The 20119-nt window shown below is 41.4% G+C and overlaps 1 protein-coding gene across 7 annotated transcripts in view; it reads left to right on the forward strand.

Moving 5' to 3' along the window:
• BMAL1 (basic helix-loop-helix ARNT like 1) overlaps positions 1-20119 on the forward strand; it is a 51507-nt gene that overhangs the window by 24726 nt on the left and 6662 nt on the right. For 2 of the 7 annotated variants that reach the window (XM_059473784.1, XM_059473783.1), the window contains exons 2-13: positions 47-111; positions 1009-1132; positions 1805-1952; positions 4680-4700; positions 5587-5625; positions 5973-6014; positions 7356-7513; positions 9260-9339; positions 10334-10426; positions 11407-11524; positions 14255-14404; positions 16208-16454. In XM_059473784.1, coding sequence (XP_059329767.1) covers positions 1813-1952; positions 4680-4700; positions 5587-5625; positions 5973-6014; positions 7356-7513; positions 9260-9339; positions 10334-10426; positions 11407-11524; positions 14255-14404; positions 16208-16454 — 1088 coding nt within the window. In that variant the 5' untranslated portion in view covers positions 47-111; positions 1009-1132; positions 1805-1812. The remainder of the gene's footprint in view (positions 1-46; positions 112-1008; positions 1133-1804; positions 1953-4679; positions 4701-5586; positions 5626-5972; positions 6015-7355; positions 7514-9259; positions 9340-10333; positions 10427-11406; positions 11525-14254; positions 14405-16207; positions 16455-20119) is intronic. The other 5 variants (XM_059473785.1, XM_059473786.1, XM_059473787.1 and 2 more) reach the window with 4 other exon arrangements.

Raw genomic sequence — 20119 nt, forward strand, 5'->3', positions numbered from 1 at the left:
TTACAAACCCTTTTTCCTCCACCTCTTTTTTCTTTGTTCATTCCAGCTCATCCCAGCCTTCTGTCTGAGGTCATCATAGGTGGTCCATGAAGTTTCCTAATGCAGTGAAGTGTGAGTTCAGCCTGCACCCTCACACAGAGAGGTGTTCAGAAAAACCCTGAGTTTAGCTATAACTAATTTCTGCACATCAACTGAGACTGAAGAGAATGGGTTTGGGTCTGAACCTAGCACAGATAAATAGCCAGTGACTGGTTTTACTGGTAAATTGAGGTGCAGCAACCTCATCCACCACAACAACACCATTGAGTCTGTAGCTGTTGGGGCTAAGAGAGACAAAGCAGACAGCTGGGAAAATAGCTATGGGTCTGAATGAGAGCCTTGCAAAACAAATGTGGTTATGGATTCAATGGCATTTCATTTAATTTGACTTCAATTTGTACTGATTTAGCTTTGGTCAGTTCTGGTGCCAGCTGGCCTCTTACTGTGCCTCTAGCAGGATGTCCACACATTGTCAGAAATGGAAAAGGGGTTGGGTTATTTATCTGGCAAAGGACCAGAAAGGAGTTGTTGGGTGGGATGGACAGTGGACAGTGAGCCCTCAGCAACTGATCCTCCCTTCAGTAGCTGGTGGTACCACGACAATGACTTGCCTGATCTTACAGTGCCAGGAGCAGACATTTAGATAATTTAAGCTTGAGAAATTCTGAATTTGCTGTTCTGGCAGAGCTGAAAAAAATGATAACAAGCAACTTTAGGTTTTTTGGGCTAATAACTTATGTCTACATACATGCTTCAGCAGAATTGGTTACAGTGTGATCATGTTGACAGGATGTTAGGAGAGGGACATCCCAACAGCTAACCTTTGAATGGATGGATAAAGCTTCTGCACCTTGTAAGGAAATGAATATTTGATCCCTGAGTTGGAAAAATCTATTCCTTTTGTAAACTGTGACTACACTGATGTTTTTAAGGGGTTTTTTAAGCTTGCTGGTTTTTCCTCCCATTCAGGTTTTTGAAAGTATTTGACCAACAGAACATGAGGCATGGAAGAGTTCTAAGGTTATCAGCTGCTTTGGGCTGAGCATCATCATCTTTGCCCAAGTGGATTTAGGCTTCCAAGACAGGCCTTCAGGTAAAACCTCCTCTCTTTCACAGCTGATGCTATTTAGCATCTTTCCACAGGGTTTCTTCCAACAGTGTAATTATTTACAGTCTAGTGGATTAAATAGTGAAGGTTTGAATTACTTGCAGTCTAGAGGATTAAAAAGCCAATTAGATTAATTTCTACCTTTAATTAGACTTCTGTGACCACCATTGAGTTCTAATATTTTTATTTGTGGAGTCTGCTATGCAGAGGTGTTCATTTCTATGGAAATGTTCTGAATTCAGTGGAAATGGAGCTTTAAAAGTTGGTGAGTTCTTATATGATCTTCAAATGCAGAGACACATTAAAACAAGTGTTCCCTGTCAGAAGTATTCCTGTTAGGAAGAAGCAATTGGCTGGGCAGGTAACATAAGAGTAAGCCAAGATCATTCTGACAAATCTTGAAAAACAATTGTGCTACATAATGTGTTTGGAGAATGGTCATGGTTTGTGTGCAATACTCCACAGAGCAGTAACTGGGAAAGGAGAACTTACCTGTTATTTTTACAGCAAGAGGGAAAAATAGAAACTGATTATTGCAGTTTTTTAAGAATGCTAAGTTTGAGATAACTTTTTTGGTTAAAAATCCATAAGTGTCTGCTTATATTAATGCAGTGCTTTTGGTTGGGGGGTTGTTTTTTATTTCTTCCCTAATGTTAGACAGTCCAATGGCAGACCAAAGGATGGACATATCTTCTACAATTAGTGACTTCATGTCACCAGACCCTGCTGACTTGATCTCCAGTTCCCTTAGCACTTCAGGAATGGACTGTAATAGGAAAAGAAAGGGAAGCTCAACTGATTATCAGTAAGTTGGATTTCTCTTGGTTTAGCACTGCTAAAAGGAGGTGGTAACACAACAATACAGATAAAGGGAAGACTTTAGAAATATTTATAGCAGTTTTTAAGTAACCTGTGCTTTACAACCTGCTTTAATGGTTTTAATAAAGAAGAGAGCTACTGTGCACTAAGAGCCAAGTTCATTATTTAATAATAACAATAATAATAATAAAGCTGTCATCTCAGTGCAGCTAGAATTGAGGGCTATTAGATGGGGTGAAGCTGAGGAGAAAAACTTCTGGCTGGTGGGGGAATGGAATGTACTGATGAAATGTACTGTGTGAAGGTTGATTATATATTGACCATTTACATAGGAAGTACAATGTCTGACTAACAGAAGGGGAAGATAATAAATTTATTGAAAAGTGGAAGGAAAACTAGGAATAGTTCCTTTTCACCTATTTTTTGCCTATTTAGTCACTTCCTATCAGTGTGCTGCCAACCTTTACCTGATGAAGCTATTTTGGTCTCTCATTTGAAAATGAATCAGAATAGTCTCTGGTTTGAGGTATTAGAGCTGTCTTCCTTTTAATCATCTGGTTTAATCTTGTAGTGGTTCTGAGCTGTAGAAGGAAATCCCACCACCTCTGCTGTAGAACAGTGAAGGGCACAGCAGAGTTTGCCAAACCCCCAGACCTGTAATGGGAACAGCAAGAGCAACCTACTTAGTGCAAGTGCCTGTGCAAGCCTCCTCTGCACTGTAACTTCACAAAGTGTGGCTGCAGGGGAACTTGTGAGTGGCCACATCCATTATTCATTCATCCAGCCACAGAGTCCATTTTTATGTAGCTTAGCACAGATTTTATTGCTGAGGGCCTTTGGATTATTGGCAGCTCTTTTTACGAGGAGGAGCAGAATTTTTAATCCATGCTGAGCATCACAATTAAGAATTAGATTCTTTTTAGGAGAACTTAGGCACAAAATATTTAAATACCTCTCTGAAGTGCCTTTGGTCTCCCTGAAAAGCACATGTGTCCCTCTAGTCGAATTGACTACTACAAAATTGAGTGAACAGCCTCAGTCCTACCAACTTCCTCTTCTCTAGAAAGGATTTCTCCATTTTTATTCCTCTGGGTAGGAAGTATTACTCAAGTCCTCTTTTCCAGAAGACAGCTTGTTCTTGTAAGATATAATTCTGCCCTTTAGGTTTTGTGTGCATTTTTTAAAATGTGTGAAAACTGTTTCCTTGAATCCTCAGTAAAATAAGTTTACTTATTTTGTAGTCATACACTACATACCACTGCTTGTCACATAGTCATACCATAGTTCATTTTGTGTTGCAAAGTAAATGGTGGCTACTAAATATTCCTCTTGGAAAGCAGAACTTAAGGGGGGCTGCCTTGACCCCTTCTTTTATGTGTATGTATGGGCAAATGTTCAGAAATGCTGCTGTTCAACTTCTGCTACCTGTTAATGATTTTATTACATCAATTATCCAAGTGCCCAGTTTGGTGCTTCCTGTACCAGTGAGGCCAGGGAATAAGGGAGGCAGAACCAGTGGTTTAGGGTGGTTCTTTGATCACCTCTGGAATACAAGCAAGAGGAGTCATCAGCTGCAATTTCAGCTCTCCACAACAGCTTTTCAGATCTTTCTGCTGCAACTGCTCCAGGAAAATCCCTGCCCAGCTTACAGCTGTCAAATGCTGTGGTCCAAGGCATCATGCACAGGACTATGAACAGTGGATTTTGCTTGGGATTCATGCTGTCCATTGAAATATTACATGATGAGAAACTAAACTACCCTGCTGCATTAATAACTTACCTTGTGCCTGTTGTAGATTTGGCTTTCTGGGGGTTTTTACACACAAACATCCCAGAGCTAAAGGTGGTGTCACAAGGGCTGGTAAATGGTGAGCATCAGCAGTCAGTGGCTAAGACAAGAGCTCAGGTGTGCACATTGGGAGATGAAGAAAATATTTAGCATTATTATTAATATTATGTTAAAACTAATCACAAAGATAATTTATATAAGAGTGCAGTGAATAATACTGCACTAAAATGAATAATACTGCGCTAAAACCATGTTTGTTTTTAAGAGGGCTCGTGTCCAGTGTTGAACAGGAATAACTAGTATGTTATTGGCTGAGATGAAAAGACTTTTTCATAAGGCTTTTATAAAACATAGCCTCTTATCATGCTAAAGCTCAGTGGTATTTCAGGTCACTTTACAGTCTTGAAGTGATGCCAGCAGTTAGTTTGCATGTAGAAATTCTGTTTAATTTCCTTGTGATATCATAAAGTCTGTATAAAGTTCACCTTGGGACTTTAGACTAAAGCAAAATTGTCCATCTATCCTGCTGGGCAAGAATCAAAACCTGAGAAACTTGAGATACTTTATTTTAGTCCTCTGAAATCCCATTTATCTAACCACAAGGACAACACGCATAAAGCACAGATCTTTCCTTTCTGAAGATGAAACAATGTCAATGATTTGCATAACATAATTTAGGTTAGTTATTTTATTAGTTTTTCACATTAAGGGTCATGAACTATGCTCTCTTTTCTTAAAAAGCAGAATTATTCTTTCAGAAAGTAGATTAATTTGAACGAGCTTGTTTCTTTAGAAAGTGCTCACTGCTATTGTCCTGTTTTCATTTCAAGTAGAATCTGAATTAGCTTGGGAATTTCAGCAGAAAATGTAAGACATTGTTCTTATTTCCTATATATGGTGTACTTTATTTTTCTTTCTTTTCAGACTCGATGGCTTTCCTTTTGAGTAAGTATAAATATTTTAGTCATTGGTTTCGCTTGAAAAAGATGCCCAGTGTTTTTTTCCTTTCCTTTTGCTTCCATAGACCTAAAATTCACAGGTAGAAATTAAACCAGAATGAGCAGGCCTAGGAATGTCCATGTGAGCACAGTTTATGTAAACCAAAACATTCTCTTCCTAATTATTTTGTCTAAAAAAAGATGTGTAGTCATGAGCATTTAGCTTTTTCTACCAAGTGCAGCTATGAAAACTTTTATACTCCCCTCTTCTGTACACATGTGGCTACAATATTGAATGTAATGAGGGGGATAGCTTCTATTCTTCATGCCTCTCTCCTTCTTTCCTTTATGTTGAAACAGAAGCAAACCATGTACCTGCACTGAAAGTTGTACTAATTTCCAGTGTGCCTGGTTATTTCACACAGACTTTTATTCTCTCCTTGCATTTGGCATCTCCAGTGGTGTGTTAATTTAGGTTATTACCATTTTGTACCCCAAAATCAACTACTATAAGGCAAACTGAGCTATAGAACATAAAGGCATAATTCTGAGACCATCTGCACAAGGTTGGGTTTTTTCCCCCTCCTGTAGTTAACTGGAAAACATTTTTGTAACAGATGTCTTTGAACTGCAGCATGTTTTACTGTCAAACACATCAAACTGTGCCATTTAGTGAGTTCTGAAGGAGACACAACTAATTTAAGAAAATGTTTTAATGTTACAAAAACCACACAGCTTCCTTAGTCCTTCCAGGTTGTTGTTTTTATACTCCTGTTTTTGTATTTGTGATTTAGAGGTGGCAGGAATACTTGATTCTGACTTTATGGTGGTTGGATAACAGTTCTGCCAGTCCTGCTGAATTTGTGATGTGTTGCTTTGTTCTGTTTCTGCAGGGAAGGTATGGATACAGATAAAGATGACCAACATGGAAGGTACTGTTGATACAGTCACTGAATTCTCAGTTCCACAGTTCTGACACAGGATCCTGACTGTGGATGCCTGTTCTCAGTGTCACTGTGGTCCCAAATTATTGCTTTGTTGGGATGAAGCAATAATCTAAACAACCTTAGTTTAAACGACATGGAGCAGACAAGCTAAAACACCCCCAAGTCTGAGGTGCAATGTTACAGATACTGATCTTTGCTGTAGAAAGGTTAAGTAAACATTCAAATTCTAAAAAAACCTGATGTTAATGAGGATCAGTAGGATGTGAGATGCAGTAAAAGAGTTGGGTTGAGTGCTTTCAACACTTTAACTTTGTGATGTCATTTCTCTACAGATTGGAGTATGCAGACCAACAAGGCAGGATAAAAAATGCAAGGTAATGCTCTAAATAAATATATTTAAAATAATTGTCTCTTTCTTTTTGCCATGTATGAATTATTTGTGCATGTTTCTTCTGCAAATATCTTTTTCTAGCTTTGACCTTCCCTTATTTTTCCATATCTTTGCACTGTTGACGTTTTTCATTAAGTTTGCATGGAGTGAAACAACTAATCTGGTGACTAACTTGGTTTTAGTCACCTCATTGCTGTTGAAATTGAAGCCAGATATGTTTCTGGTAAAGTTGCATTCTTCATCATTCTTCTTTCAGACTCCATAGTGGGTTGTGAAATTGTTAGCAGTGAATCTTAACATGGGAAAATATAAACCTGACCAGCACTGGATGTGTTTTCTGGCAAACCACAAGCTTGTGCTGCAACCTTTCCCATTGCTTATAACTGTTCTTTACTCAAAGAATTCACAACAAATATCTGAAGAGTGTCTCAAATATCTGAGGAGTGTCTGCTGTCCTTTCCATGAGGATAACAGAGTGGCTCCCTCATCCTGAGGAGGTTGCTTTGGGCATTGCCCCTTGTATTTCGCATACATTAAATATCTGAAAAGTGTCTGCTGTCCTTTCCATGAGGATAACAGGGTGGCTCCCTCACCCTGAGGAGGTTGCTTTGGCCATTGCTCCTTGTGCTTCATGTACATCAAATATCTGAAGAGTGTTTTGCAGAGATAAACAAAACTCTACAACTTTTGTGAAAGTTGTAAAGCCGGTATGTTTATCACATCACTGGACGCATGTGGAGATTGCTCTCCTTAAAAGACACGTGTACCTCTGGGAACTTCAGGTCCCTTTTTATCCCCCTCTCAGATACATATGCAAACAATTTCACAATAGGTTCATACATATTCATTTTCACAAATTTCACATGACATTTGCTGCTAGATCTTCTTCATCAGAAAGAATTCCTAGGTCAGGTTGACCTGCTCTCACAGCAGTTTCTGTCTCAGTCTATCACCCTCTTCTCCCCCTCCTTATCTCTGTCTTTCACTGAAGCAGTTTCTCTGAGCCTAGGCTTTTTGCAGCTAGACTACACAGCAAGCTACATACTTAAAGATGTACATTCTACCAAAATCAAAATAGATTTCTACGTTGGAAAATTTCTACTCTGCCTCGAGAGTGTCTGCTGTCCTTTCCATGAGGATAACAGAGTGGCTCCCTCACCCTGAGGAGGTTGCTTTGGGCATTGCCCCTTGCGTTTCACGTACATCAGATACCTGAAGAGTGTCTGCTGTCCTTTCCATGAGGATAACAGGGTGGCTCCCTCACCCTGAGGAGGTTGCTTTGGGTGTTGGTGCCTGACGTGCCCTGCTGTGTGTGTGTGTGCAGGGAGGCTCACAGCCAGATCGAGAAGCGGCGCAGGGATAAGATGAACAGCTTCATCGACGAGCTGGCCTCGCTGGTGCCCACGTGCAACGCCATGTCCCGCAAGCTGGACAAGCTCACCGTGCTCAGGATGGCTGTCCAGCACATGAAAACACTTCGTGGTGAGTTGCCTGGGGCTGCAGGGCCATTCCAAGTGGCATTTCCCCAAAGCCACGCTTTTCCTCTCCCTTTTTTGCCCAGTAACTTAATTTGTCACATTCGCATTCTCCCTTCGCCCAGGATTTTACTCCTGGGAAGCTGAGAAGCCTCAGAGAAAAGGAAAACAATAATTATCTGATTGCTTCTCCTGTGTTTTGCTCATGTGGAATGTGTTTGGAGATTGTTTACCACAGGTGATTGTTTCATTGAATTCTGCTGTGAGTTGTTTTGACTCTGGCCAATGAGTGCTGAACTGTGTCAGGGCTCTGGAAAATTCTTTCTATAGTCTTAATATAGTAAATTTTAGTATTCTTTAATATAATATAGTATCACAAAATAATAAATTAGCCTTCTGAGAACATGGAGGCAGATTCATCATTCCTCCCTGCCACAAGGGTCCCTACAAATACAATATTAAATCATTTTGGAAGATTCCTCCCTTCTCTTAGGATCTGATGCTCAGTGTTCATTCACAGCTTACTAGTTCATGGTCCAGTAAATACCCTGACGTGGCTGGGGGAACCTGGGCATGAGAAAAGAATAATTTTCCATCCATTGCTCACTACTGCCAGATTCCACAGCACCAAGGCAGCTGGGGCAGGTGGGGAGAGGGAACAAAGAGCTTAAGGGCAGTGCACAGTTGATTCTGGTGAAGTGCTAAGCAGGCAATGTACCAGGTTGTTGGATAGAGAGGTTAGATTTTAGGTATGATGTTCCCACAGGACTTGTAAAGGGTTTTGTGTTTGCACCTTTAGCTCTGTGTGAAAAAATAGAGAGTACTTTGAAAAATTAATTTTGGTCTTTTTGACCAGTTTCTGTTGCAAGCACTTGAAGGGAACACACAGGTTTGGAAGAGTTGAGGTTGTGAGAAATCGCTGTGTGTTCCTAAAGTTTCACATGACTGAATCAGTACAATTGGTGCTGATGTTAAAAGCTTTAAGCCTTCAAGAAATGCATTAGTGAGAAGAAAAAAGGGATGCAGCTAATGGTAAAAAAGATCCTGGTGATTGTTGTATTTCTAGGAGAGCTGGTGCCTTCAGTCATATCTAGCCTCACAGTTATTGGAAGGCTTAACTTTCCTGCCACTGTCATTTGATGAGGTTAATACTTTATAACACTTCAGTGGTTACTAATTTGACTCTCCTCTGCCTTTATGAGGAGAACAGAATGAGAAGAATTACTCCTTAATAAATAGCTGCCTCGTTTGTTGCCAATTTTGGGGTTTTGGCATTGTAAGATGATGTCATTGTAATGCCGGGTTTTATCTTTGGCTTGGAATGAGAGAATTGATTTGTAAATTCCTCAGTCATGATTTGTTTACATAACCTTGTCATGTTTTACTGAGTTATAAGGAGAATAAATAGTTTGAATATTTTTATTCTATGGTATCTTATTGTTATAATTTCTAATTCTGAGACCAGGCCGTAAATCAAGGACAGCCTTTGGGTTCAAAAATATGTCAAGGAATACTTTTATATTTCAGAGGCATTTGATTTGCATTTCTAATGCAGTACTTGTGTCTTAGCAAAAAAAGCTTCATCCTTTTTTAAGTTAATACCAACAGAGCTCATGTTGATAGTAAAACCAAAAAAAAATTCATTTTAAAGAACTCCTGCAATGAACAGCAGCCTAAGAAGGAGCCAAAGGAAGATTGCTCATTTAAGTGTGTAATGTTGGTGATGTGGGAATTGTTTGTTTGTTTTCTTTAGGTGCTACAAACCCATATACAGAAGCAAACTACAAGCCTGCCTTTCTATCAGATGATGAATTAAAACACCTTATTCTCAGGGTATGTTCCAACTTTTAATTAAGAGATATTAATATCTGTGACTGTAGCTCTCCCAAAGCCCACCACCAGTATTTTTCTGCCTTGTCTGTCAGCTTAAAAATGTTTTGATTATGGAGGATAATTAAGAAATCTGGAGCCTACTTCACAGAGTCAGTGAGTTTAATGATGACTAGCATTTCTTAATTTAAGCAGGAAGGTTGAAGAGGGGGATTTAGATGGGAACCATTGGAATATTCAGTTATTTACATGTACAAACCACATGAATAGTTTTCTTGCAGACTTGCTGCCCTGGGTTACCTTGCCATGATTTTCAGTGTACAGTGATTCAATGAACACCTTTTTATTGAGGTTACTGATGGAACATGACTTGGTGTGTCTGGCTGCCTGCTGTTACACTGCTTTTATAGTGTGGAGAGCTTCTCTCTTCTCTCATTAGTCAGTAGTTCAGCTTTTCTAGTGGCTCTGTAATTGCTGAAGCACTGCAGTGTCCAGGTGCAGTATATGTAGAATTTATTTTCTGCAGCATTGTGACTCTGAAGATACATAATTGGGGCCTATTCCTGCATGCTTGTGTGTGACTAAAAGACAGTACTTTGCAAATAGGAATTACTTGCCTCCAGGCACAGAAATAAACATCCAGGTTATGGTTGGTTTCTAAAAGAGGAGCTTTTTTAAGTACAGTTAAAATAACATTTTAATTTGAAGGCATTATTAAACTTAATCATAATATTATTGGGCAAGACATGGGTTCTTTCTTCTCCTAAAAGTTATTTTACATTCTGGGCACAATGCCCAGAATCGTGCCAAAAAATGTTTGCAGATGCAAAAAACCCCTTCATTGTAATTCACATTTTTTCCTGTTGACTCAGTTACCTCTAAATGTTAAGACAGCTCTCCTAGTGTAGAATTTCTACTGTACACAAAGTGCTTTTAAAGGTTATAGCAATGCAATGTAGATGTATAACTTGGGATTTCACTTTCCCCCCCCAATTAGGCAGCAGATGGATTCCTCTTTGTGGTGGGCTGTGACAGAGGAAAGATACTGTTTGTTTCAGAATCTGTCTTCAAGATCCTCAACTACAGTCAGGTATTCCTTTCCATTTTAAGTACATTAGGGCTTAAAAGATGTGAGAGCTTTTTGATGGTTATGCCTTTATCTGGGGGGTAGGTATGAGAAGAGTCTGTCTTGAAAGCTGAGAGGTGTTACAAAGAGAGAGCTTTTCTCTCCCATGTCATTAGAGAAGATTTTCTGGTTTCCATTCAAAGCAAGAGGTGAAAAGGAACTAAATTTAATTCACTTATTGAGACATTCTGCTCAAGGATTTACCCTCAGGCTTGCAAAAGCATTACCTAATTGGGAGTGCAAGCAAATATTGAAACATCAGTCTGGGGTTTTTCCAGTAGCATCACATGGATTTTTCAGCTTAGTTTTCTTTCTATCTGTTCTGGTTTTGCTTGCATGCTTACTGATGGAAACTGGAAAGCAGTTATATCAAAGCCAGGTTTTTAATATATGCTCAACATAAGGCTTAATTTGGACCATATATTGTGTAAATAATCTTCATTCTTTCTGTCATCTGCACTCCTCATCAAATTTAAACCTGTATTTGCTTCAAAAGTTTTCCTCAGCCAGCATTTAGTTAGGTATATACTAAAGTCATATGTAAATAATGAAAGAGAACATTTGCAATTAGGATTTTTTTTTTTCATTCAAATGTGTGGTAGAAGAAGTAAGACTTAATAGAAACAAGAATATTTGGTGGGGGGGAATTGAGCATGCCAATTCTGCAAAACTCTTACTGAAAATGATGACAGGAATTACTGTGTAATGTAGTCATAACTTCAATACACAGAGAAAACCTTCCATCAAATCATAGAATAATAAAATTGTTTGGAAGGGACCCTTTAAAGGTCATCCAGTCCAAACCCCTGCAATGAGGGGATCTGGATGTGTGGTATTCCTTGGTTACACCTATGTGTAAAAGGATTGTTCATACTGGATGCTAAAATGAAGAAAACATACTGAGCCATTATTTTACTTTTTGACTGGATGTTCAATCTCTACAGAATGATTTGATTGGTCAAAGTTTATTTGATTATCTCCATCCTAAAGACATTGCCAAAGTGAAGGAGCAGCTCTCTTCTTCTGACACCGCGCCACGAGAAAGACTTATAGATGCAAAAAGTGAGTGTTCCCAGCTTGGGGAAAATGTCATCCAGAGTCACTGCTGCTGGGGCACATGGGGATGTGGGGGATGCTGCCTGGATTGCCTCATGCCAAGGAAGGTGTAGCTTAAAGACAGCAAGAAACAAAAAAAGAAAAAACAAAGTGTGAAACAAGTTCCTGGAAGCTGTTGGGTTTGGCATGCACTGTGGCACAGAGGCATTACTGGAACTGGCTTCACCTGTGAGGTGTCCTCTCTCTTCCAGGCATCAAACCTTTAACTTTTTCCATTAGAACACATGCAGCATTTCTTCTAATCCATCATTCTAAATGGTCAGAATACACTCAGTATTATCTTGGTAGTCCTTAGCTGTCAGCCAAGATAGAGGATTCATTTTATTTATCTACTTATTTATTGCTTACTGCCATCAATGACCCAGCCTTTCTCTCAGAAGGTTTTTAACTTTGGAATAATTTCCTGCCATGTCTCTTAGCTCTGTTCCATTCTGGTATTTTCAAGTAGTTCTGAATCTCTGCTGCTCTTGCGGTGAGTGGGTGTTTAATTCCCTCTCACAACAGGAGTCTGCACTGCTTAAGTGGAAGGTGGTATCTTACAACTGCAGATTTGCAGGCCATTAAGTCTCATGCTTGTCAGGAGCAGAAATCTCCTGGATCTCAGCTCACAGAAGCCACCAGCTCAACTTCAGAAACTGAAGTTGGGAGAGATCATTTGAGGGCAGGGAGCCTGGAGGCTTCAGCAGAATCAGCTGAAGTTTTTTTCTGGCTCCTGGTTTCATCGGTTGTCAAGCATGAATATCCAGTGCTGCCTCCTGGTTTTTTGTTGGGTTTTTTTGTATGGCTCTGACAAAGTTAGGGCAAAAATAAATACTATGAATTACAGTCTTCCCATCTGCTATGATAGACGGATTGGTAGAGTTTCAAGAACTCATACTGGTGAAGAGTATGAGGATGTATGCATGTATTTATTTTTGTCTTGGCATGAGTAACTCAGCACAGCTTGTACTCACACCACGGTGCAGCAGTTTGGAGGCCATGTGGTGCAGGGCAGCCTGACCTCGTGGAGATCATCTCACTCCAGTGGAATTGTAAGGGAGGCACACTTTCCACTAAAATAGTGGAATTACTGGGATTCCTCCTTATGTTAAAAGCCCACAAGTCCTGAGAAGTTTTTGTTCATGTTGACAGCTGCTTGATTTTACCATGCCGTCATGGTTGGAGTGGATGGCAGGCTGTGGAAAAGCTGCTGTGTGATTTAAATCCTCCAGCAGCCCTTGGTGATACCTGTGCTACTGATGCATGCCATGGAAGCATTCCATGGCTTCTCAGATGTTGAGAAAGATTAAAGTTTGACAAGAAAGTCTCACAGATATGGATGCTTAGCAGAAAGATTTTTAAATGTAGAGTCTGATGAAGGAATAGAGATCGAAGCAAGTTTTGATGTAGAAGAAAAGAATTGCTGGGCCAGTCTTACTGGATAACTAAGGAGGCAAAGAGTGTGTTAGTTAGAAGGGTATTTATGGCTTATAGCAAAGGATAAACCCACCCCAAACAAGAAGATGTTTTTACCAAGCAGAAAAATAGCACAGGCAAACAAGTCAACAAAGTTGCAAGTAGAAAAAAAGGTCTCAGAATTTTCCACTGCAAGAAAATTGAATAACAACTGTATTTTTTGCAGTTCCTGTGTGGGTCCCTGCTACCCTTTCTCCTCCATCTCTCCCTGGAGTGTCATTTGGACTCTTCTGCTCCATATGCACACATGTTTTCTGGGAGGGTGTTGTGATAGAAAAGTGCCAGTCTGAAGGGTCAGGAGCCTCCTCAGTGACTGTGTATGGAATTCTGCTCTGCCTGGGGAAGAGTAATCTCTCTATTTTTAACCAGTTCAGAGAAGTTGCAGTGTTTATCACAGGACTTGTGTGGATTTGTCCAATCTCTTGCTGATCTTTGCACTCAGAACCCCGTGTTCTCCAGCCTCAGTGCTCTAACAGCCGAAAGCAGAGTCAGAAGTTGCAGTGTTGGTATTGATGCCTTAAGGAGCTGGAACAGAGGCAAGACAGAGTTATTGGGAATAAAGTGGATATTTATTGAAGAGCCTTCAAAGGCCACACCCTGGCAGTACCCACATGGCTCTAAGATGGAAGCAAAGGAGGGCTTGGTCACAAGAGCTCACTTTTTTACAAGTTTTGGTCCATTAGCATATTGGAGCTAATTGTCCAACCACAGCTCCAGCTCACGCAGTCCCATCATTCTTGGTTTTCCTCTCTTCAGTCCACGCTGTTTATGCTCTTGGGCCTGAGATGGGGATTGGCTGTCCTTGGGTGCCCAGCTAGAGAAGGAATTGTTGTGTCTGCCTACTCTGCAAAGAGAGCTTACCATCCCCCTATATGAAACGCAGACCCACACCTTACTACCCCTTATATGAAACCCAGACCCACACCTTACTACCCCTGATATGAAACCCAGACCCACACCTTACTATCCCCTTAAATGAAAACCCACACACCTTACTATCTCCTTATATGAAAACTCACACCTTACTACCCCTTATATGAAACTCACACCAAAGCAGCACAAAATCGAAAAACATAAAGAGGAGGTATCAGTATGGCCAGCTGGGTCCTGCACAGTCACACACATCAAAGGCCCAAAAGCAGGAGAGGCAGTGCCCAGTGGGGTGGAGCCCTGTGGGGTGGGTTTGGGTGCTTCCCTCTGACCCTGCTCCCTCGCTCGCAGCCGGGCTCCCGGTCAAGACGGACATCACGCCCGGGCCCTCGCGCCTCTGCTCCGGGGCACGGCGCTCCTTCTTCTGCAGGATGAAGTGCAACAGGCCCTCTGTCAAGGTAGAAGACAAGGATTTCCCTTCAACCTGCTCCAAGAAGAAAGGTAACCATCATGCTTTTGTTGCCAAGGCTGTCGGGATTTTTTTTAATGCTGCTCGTTCGCAGTGGTTGAATTTTTTACGTTTGTCGATGTTTCTTATTAACATTCTGAGCTATGTCTTGGACTGTTACTTCTTCAAACTCCCTCTCGCCCCCCTCCAGTATCTCTTACACACCTGTATTAGCATTTAGAGCCAAATTCTCCACTCTGATTTCTCGAAACTTTTTCAGGCAGTGTGTGCCAGCAGCTCTGGGGGTTATTGCATCATCTTCAGACATTGGTCAGATCACGTTCACTCTTGACCACCTGGCCAGTGTATCCAGTAACGGGGAGCTGTTCCTTGTTCTCTGCCCAGGGATGTGTGGATGGACATCCACCTCAAAAAATGAGTGTAATTCTAAGTTCATCTGTGGGTGTGGTACATTCTGAGTACTGGGAACGTGGCATTTCTACACCTTGTGGCCTTAGCAGTGTTGGTAGTATTTTCTCCTCTGCAGGCTATTATTCTAGGTATGTTGGAATATATATTTAGCCCAAATGGGAAGGTTTCTTCTTTGAGTACTGTGAATGATACATTTGGTTTAGTTAAAGTGAAAAGACAAACAGCAAGAGAACAGAGGTAATTTTGGTGCATCTTTGGCTGTGGCAGCTGCCCCAACTCCCTGTGAGGTTCAGGCTCAACCTTGGATGCTGCTTTTGTGCTCTCTGCTGAGGGAGCCAGTTTGAGTGGTTGGCATAAGCCTTTTACTCCACCTATGAAAATCATCTTCCTTGGAGTTTTCAGGCCTGCTCAGTGCTGAGGAACAGGAATTCTTTTGGATTTTTGGCCAGACTTTTACTGGCCATTGCAAATCTTCATAACCCCTGTGTGCCCTATGTACCCCAGAGAGAGTATGTTCTGCCAAACATGGGTTTTGTAGGAGCCTCAGGTTAATATGAAAGAGGCATCTTATTTATTAATCTACTCATTTCTTCATACGTTCCTTTAGGTTATTTGCCTCTTCTGCTGAAATAATAAAATGTGGTGCAATTTCTGCTCAAAATTACCAAAAGCAACCTTGGTCTGAACTATGTGATGTTTCAGCATAAACAGTGGTTTTTCCAGGATAAATTGTTAATTGGATTATCTCAGGTTAGCTACATTACAGCAGGAGTGCTGAAAAATCCCTTGCAATCACAGAGCCATTAAGGTTGGAAAAGGTTTCCAAGATCATTGAGTCCCAGCCTTTGAGCAAACATCCCCCTGTCAGCCAGAGCGTGGCTCTGAGTGCTCTGTCACTTCTGGGACACCTCAGGGATGGGGACTCCACCACCTCCCTGGGCAATGCTGGACAATCCTTTCTGTGGAGCAATTCCTGCTGATGTCCAACCTGACCCTGCCCTGATGCAGCTTGAGGCCGTGTCCTCTCATCCCGTCCATGGTTGCCTGGGAGGAGAGGCCGATCCCCACCTGGCTCCACCCTCCTGTCAGGCACTTCCAGAGAGTGACAAAGTCACACTCAAGTGGTTTTATCACTGGTAAAGTCTCTAACTTTATCTGACTGATAAAGACTCCAAAGTCACCCCTGAGCCTCCTTTGCTCCAGGCTGAACACTCCCAGCCCCTCCTTAGTGAAGAGTATCCCAAATTTCCTGCATGACAGAGGAGGTGCATTATTAGCAGAATTCAGTTGAAGTTCTCCAAAGCTGTACCCACAACCTAACTGCTTTCTTGGGTTTTGTTGGTTTGTTTTTTTTTTTTTTTGTTTGTTTGTTTGCTTTTTGTTTTGTTTGGTTTTTTTTGTTTTGTTTTGTTTTCTTTTCACAGCAGACCGCAAAAGCTTTTGCACTATTCATAGCACAGGCTACTTAAAAAGCTGGCCTCCCACAAAGATGGGCCTGGACGAAGATAACGAGCCCGATAACGAGGGCTGCAACCTGAGCTGCCTTGTCGCCATCGGGAGGCTCCATCCCCACGTGGTGCCGCAGCCGGTGAACGGCGAGATCCGGGTGAAGCCCACCGAGTACGTGTCCCGGCACGCCATCGACGGCAAGTTCGTCTTTGTAGATCAGAGGTGAGAGCCCCCCTGAACAGCTTCCAGCCCAGCCCAGAGCCCGGCACTGCCTCTGCCACGGCGTGCCCTGCAGCACCGTGTCAATGCCAGAGCCCCGAGCAGCTGCCAGCACTGCCTCTGCCACAGCCCAGCACTGTGTGAATGCCGCTAGCAAAAGGATTGCTGCCCTTCGGAGCTTTATGCGCTGGGTTGGCTTTGGGGTGCAGCTCAGAGCTGTTGCTGTTATAAATGAGAAGCATGACTAGGCCAATATTCAAACAGCAATCAGTTTATCAATTAATATGGTAAAGCGTGAGCAATACAGCGCTGGGTACAGTGGGGGAAGTTTTCAAGTTTTCCCTCCCACCGCACACCCATAGTTGAGGCTTACAGGTATTTATCGGGGTACTCATCAGCTTTCTCAGCAGTTTCTGTTCCCAATTTTTACTCATGAGCAGTTTCTATTCCCAATTTTTACATCACAATTCTATACACTATTGTGATTTAGTTTTTCTCAGGATGTATCCCAAAAGGAGTATCCCCAGATGGTGGTGGTTGGTTTCCAAAAGAAGAAACACGAATCCCATCTGGTGAGGTCCAGCTCCCCAGATGTGGGTCAAACCCTTTAACTGCAAGGACTATAAATCTCATAACAGTGATGTCCAGCTTCCCTTGGTCGAAACTATAAATCCTTGATTGATGTTCATCTTCCTTTCTCAAGCTGCTTTTCTCTGTTTTGTTAAGGCCTGAGATAAGCATGTTTCCTTTATATATATTTCAAAGCTATAGTTTCAAGGATACAAGCAATATTCTAAAATTATACTTCAAAAGGTTATTATTGCAGAGCTCTTTAAGGCTTAACTACAAGCAAAGAGCAACATCCTTAACACTTTAATTCAAATGCTCCTAAATCAACCAAGGTTAATTGTGAACAACAGATAGGTTCAAAGGCCTTCTTCCATGCTTTACTTTCCTCAGGTATTATCAGAATTTGTCTTTATAACTGTCCCATGGTTGGTTTCCACACATATCACAATCCCAAATACACACATTGCCTGTATGTAGCTGACACGAAACACAGCTTTGTATTTCACATGAATGCCATTGGGAAGAGGAATTACTGCCCTTTTGCGCTTTTTTACTGGGTTGGCTTTTGAGATGGAGCTCAGAGCTGTTACTATGCATTAATTCAGCATGGCTGATGAAATTTTTATAAAAAACCCCTAAACCTCAAAAAATGTGCCAGAGTAAGGCCAGGATCTTTTCTGCCAATTCATTAGGGGAGTATGTATTATGTATGTGTGTAATCTTCAGAAGAAAATGTTTTGAAACTGGACCCTAATTGCTCACTCTGTTACATGAAACCTCTTGCAAACAGCAGGCAGTTGAGAGGCTGCAGAGCTGGGTTAGGCTTTGCTAGCATGTACACTTACATAACTGTCTACTAGGACACATTCTGCTGGATTAATGCTTCTCTCTGGGACCCTTTGTGTTTTTAGAAAGGAAAGCTTTTCATAAGGGTTTTCTCCAGGAAATGGTTGTGCCCGTGTGGTATCTGCTTTCAAACATCAATTTATTGTCTAAAAGGGTAATTCTTTCCTTTTCCAAAAGAAAGGGATTGAATTTTCTTCAGTAGCAGGTACATATGACCTGAATCTTCCTTGAAAATCACTGGATGGTGGAGGGAAAAGTAGGAGGTTGAAGGATGTTGATGGAGAGGTTGTGCTGGGCTGGTTGGAGAGGGCTTGCTTGGTTCCCTTCCTGGTCAAGAGGGATTGAGACTGCCCACATGAGGCTGCTCCAGTTTCCCTGTGGCTTTGGCTCAGCTGCCTGAGACACAGAAAAGCCCAAACTCCAAACTCTGACAGGATCTGCCTGCTGGAACTGGGTTCAGGGCAGACCCAGCTGATCTTTAGTGCCCTTGGAGAGGAAGCAGGGGATAGTCATGGGAGGGATTCAAGTGCAGAGAATATTTATGTTTTATATTACTTACCTGTTTAGGAGTGGTTGGGTTTGTGGGTTTTGGTTAGGTTGGGTGGTTTGGGGTTTTTTTTATTTGATAGAAAGCTTATGAAAATACCAACTCCTGAATGCTCAGAGCTGGTGCTCACTCTGGGAGCTGTGGGAGCATTCAGAGCTTTCTGTTGCTCAGAAAATGCCATTCTGTCTTGTTTATAGACCAGTTTTATTTTCAAAAGATCAGGCTTATTCCCCTGATGTGTAGTTTGAAGGCATTTTTAAAATAATGAGACTCAGAAAATATTGATCCATTGGATTTAAGCACATATGCTTTTATTGAATTGCTTTCCAGCTGTTGTTTACAGTCCTTGGGATGTCTGTGCTACTTGAAAGAACTCTTTGAAAGGGAATTTATGTAGATGAAAGCCTCAGGTGTAGGCCTGAAGCTGACATCCAATGATCCTTGCTTTTCCTGGAGAATATTTAGGCACCTGTAAAAGTTGAAAACAATTTCTTTCCAAGTCAGGTTGTTTTGTTCATATAGACTTGCACTGTTCATTTATTATCTGCCCAAGGAACTCAGGAAAGAAACACTTCCTAAACTCCCTGTGACCTTTTGTGTCTTCATGGATTTGATGGTCCCTGGGGAAGCACAGCAATGGATTGGGTTCCAATTAGCTGGGCTGCCTCAGCTGCTTCACAATTCTCTGTTCAATGGCAGCTACACTGAGCAGAGTTTCTTATTCAGGACTTCTGATTGGTCTGCAGGCTGAATTTGAGAGTAAAATTAAGTTTATTACCTATGCAGATGTCATCAGATACAGCTTCAGGATTCAGAGCTGCCTTGTTAAGTGGGAGAAGCGAGCTGAGGAGAAAAGTAAATACAGGCTGAAATTCCAGAAGGACACAAACAATTTCCTTCCTTGCATAACAGAGCACGGTCAGATATTGAATGCACTCAGTCTGTTGGTGGCTGTAATTTGGTGCAGATTCTCCTTTCCACAGCCCCTGCTGTGAAAGGAAAAGGCTTGACAGATTCCCCCTCTGTGTGGGGTGTCCCACCACAGCAGTGCTGTGAAAGCCCTGCTTACTAAAGTTCTTGGAAATACACTGGAATGAGCTTGACTGGGTTCCCAGCTCTTCCATGTTAAAGATAGGCTTGGTTTTGCTGCTTTGTGGTTCTCTTGGAGATTGCTTTGATGAGTTTCCTTGAATTCCTGTTTCCTTCTCCAAGGCTGAGGGCATTGATCTCCCTGTCAAGGAGGGCTTGAGGTGTCCTCAACCTGTGCTGAAATCTCTTGTGTTTGGGAATGTACAAAAATGCCCCACATTGAAATATATGGATTTGGTGCTTCAGTTTCTTTCCCCTCTGTTCTTATTCATAATTGTTAATATGTACTAATTTCTGCATTTTATATTGCTTAATTTGGGCTTTTTCGAGATTGCAGACGAGATGTTAATCTACCTGGGTTTGTTCCTTTTTGCCCTTCATGTTAAATTTGAATTGGAATGGTTTGGAATTGTGGCACTTATTTCAGCTTCTGCAAGGAACCTTCACTTCTCCCTCAGTAATTTTCTCCGAAGAAACGCAGATTTTTTTTTTCCTAAGAAAATTCTTCTAGAGAATTCTTCTAAGAATTTTCCTCTAAGAAATGTACAAAATCCAAGTCAAGTTTGGTGTGGTGTTATTCTGTGCCACCCTTGAGTTCTCCACACCTTTGAGGAGC

The sequence above is a fragment of the Ammospiza nelsoni genome, chromosome 6 (genome assembly GCF_027579445.1).
Source record: "Ammospiza nelsoni isolate bAmmNel1 chromosome 6, bAmmNel1.pri, whole genome shotgun sequence".
Classification (NCBI taxonomy): domain Eukaryota; kingdom Metazoa; phylum Chordata; class Aves; order Passeriformes; family Passerellidae; genus Ammospiza; species Ammospiza nelsoni.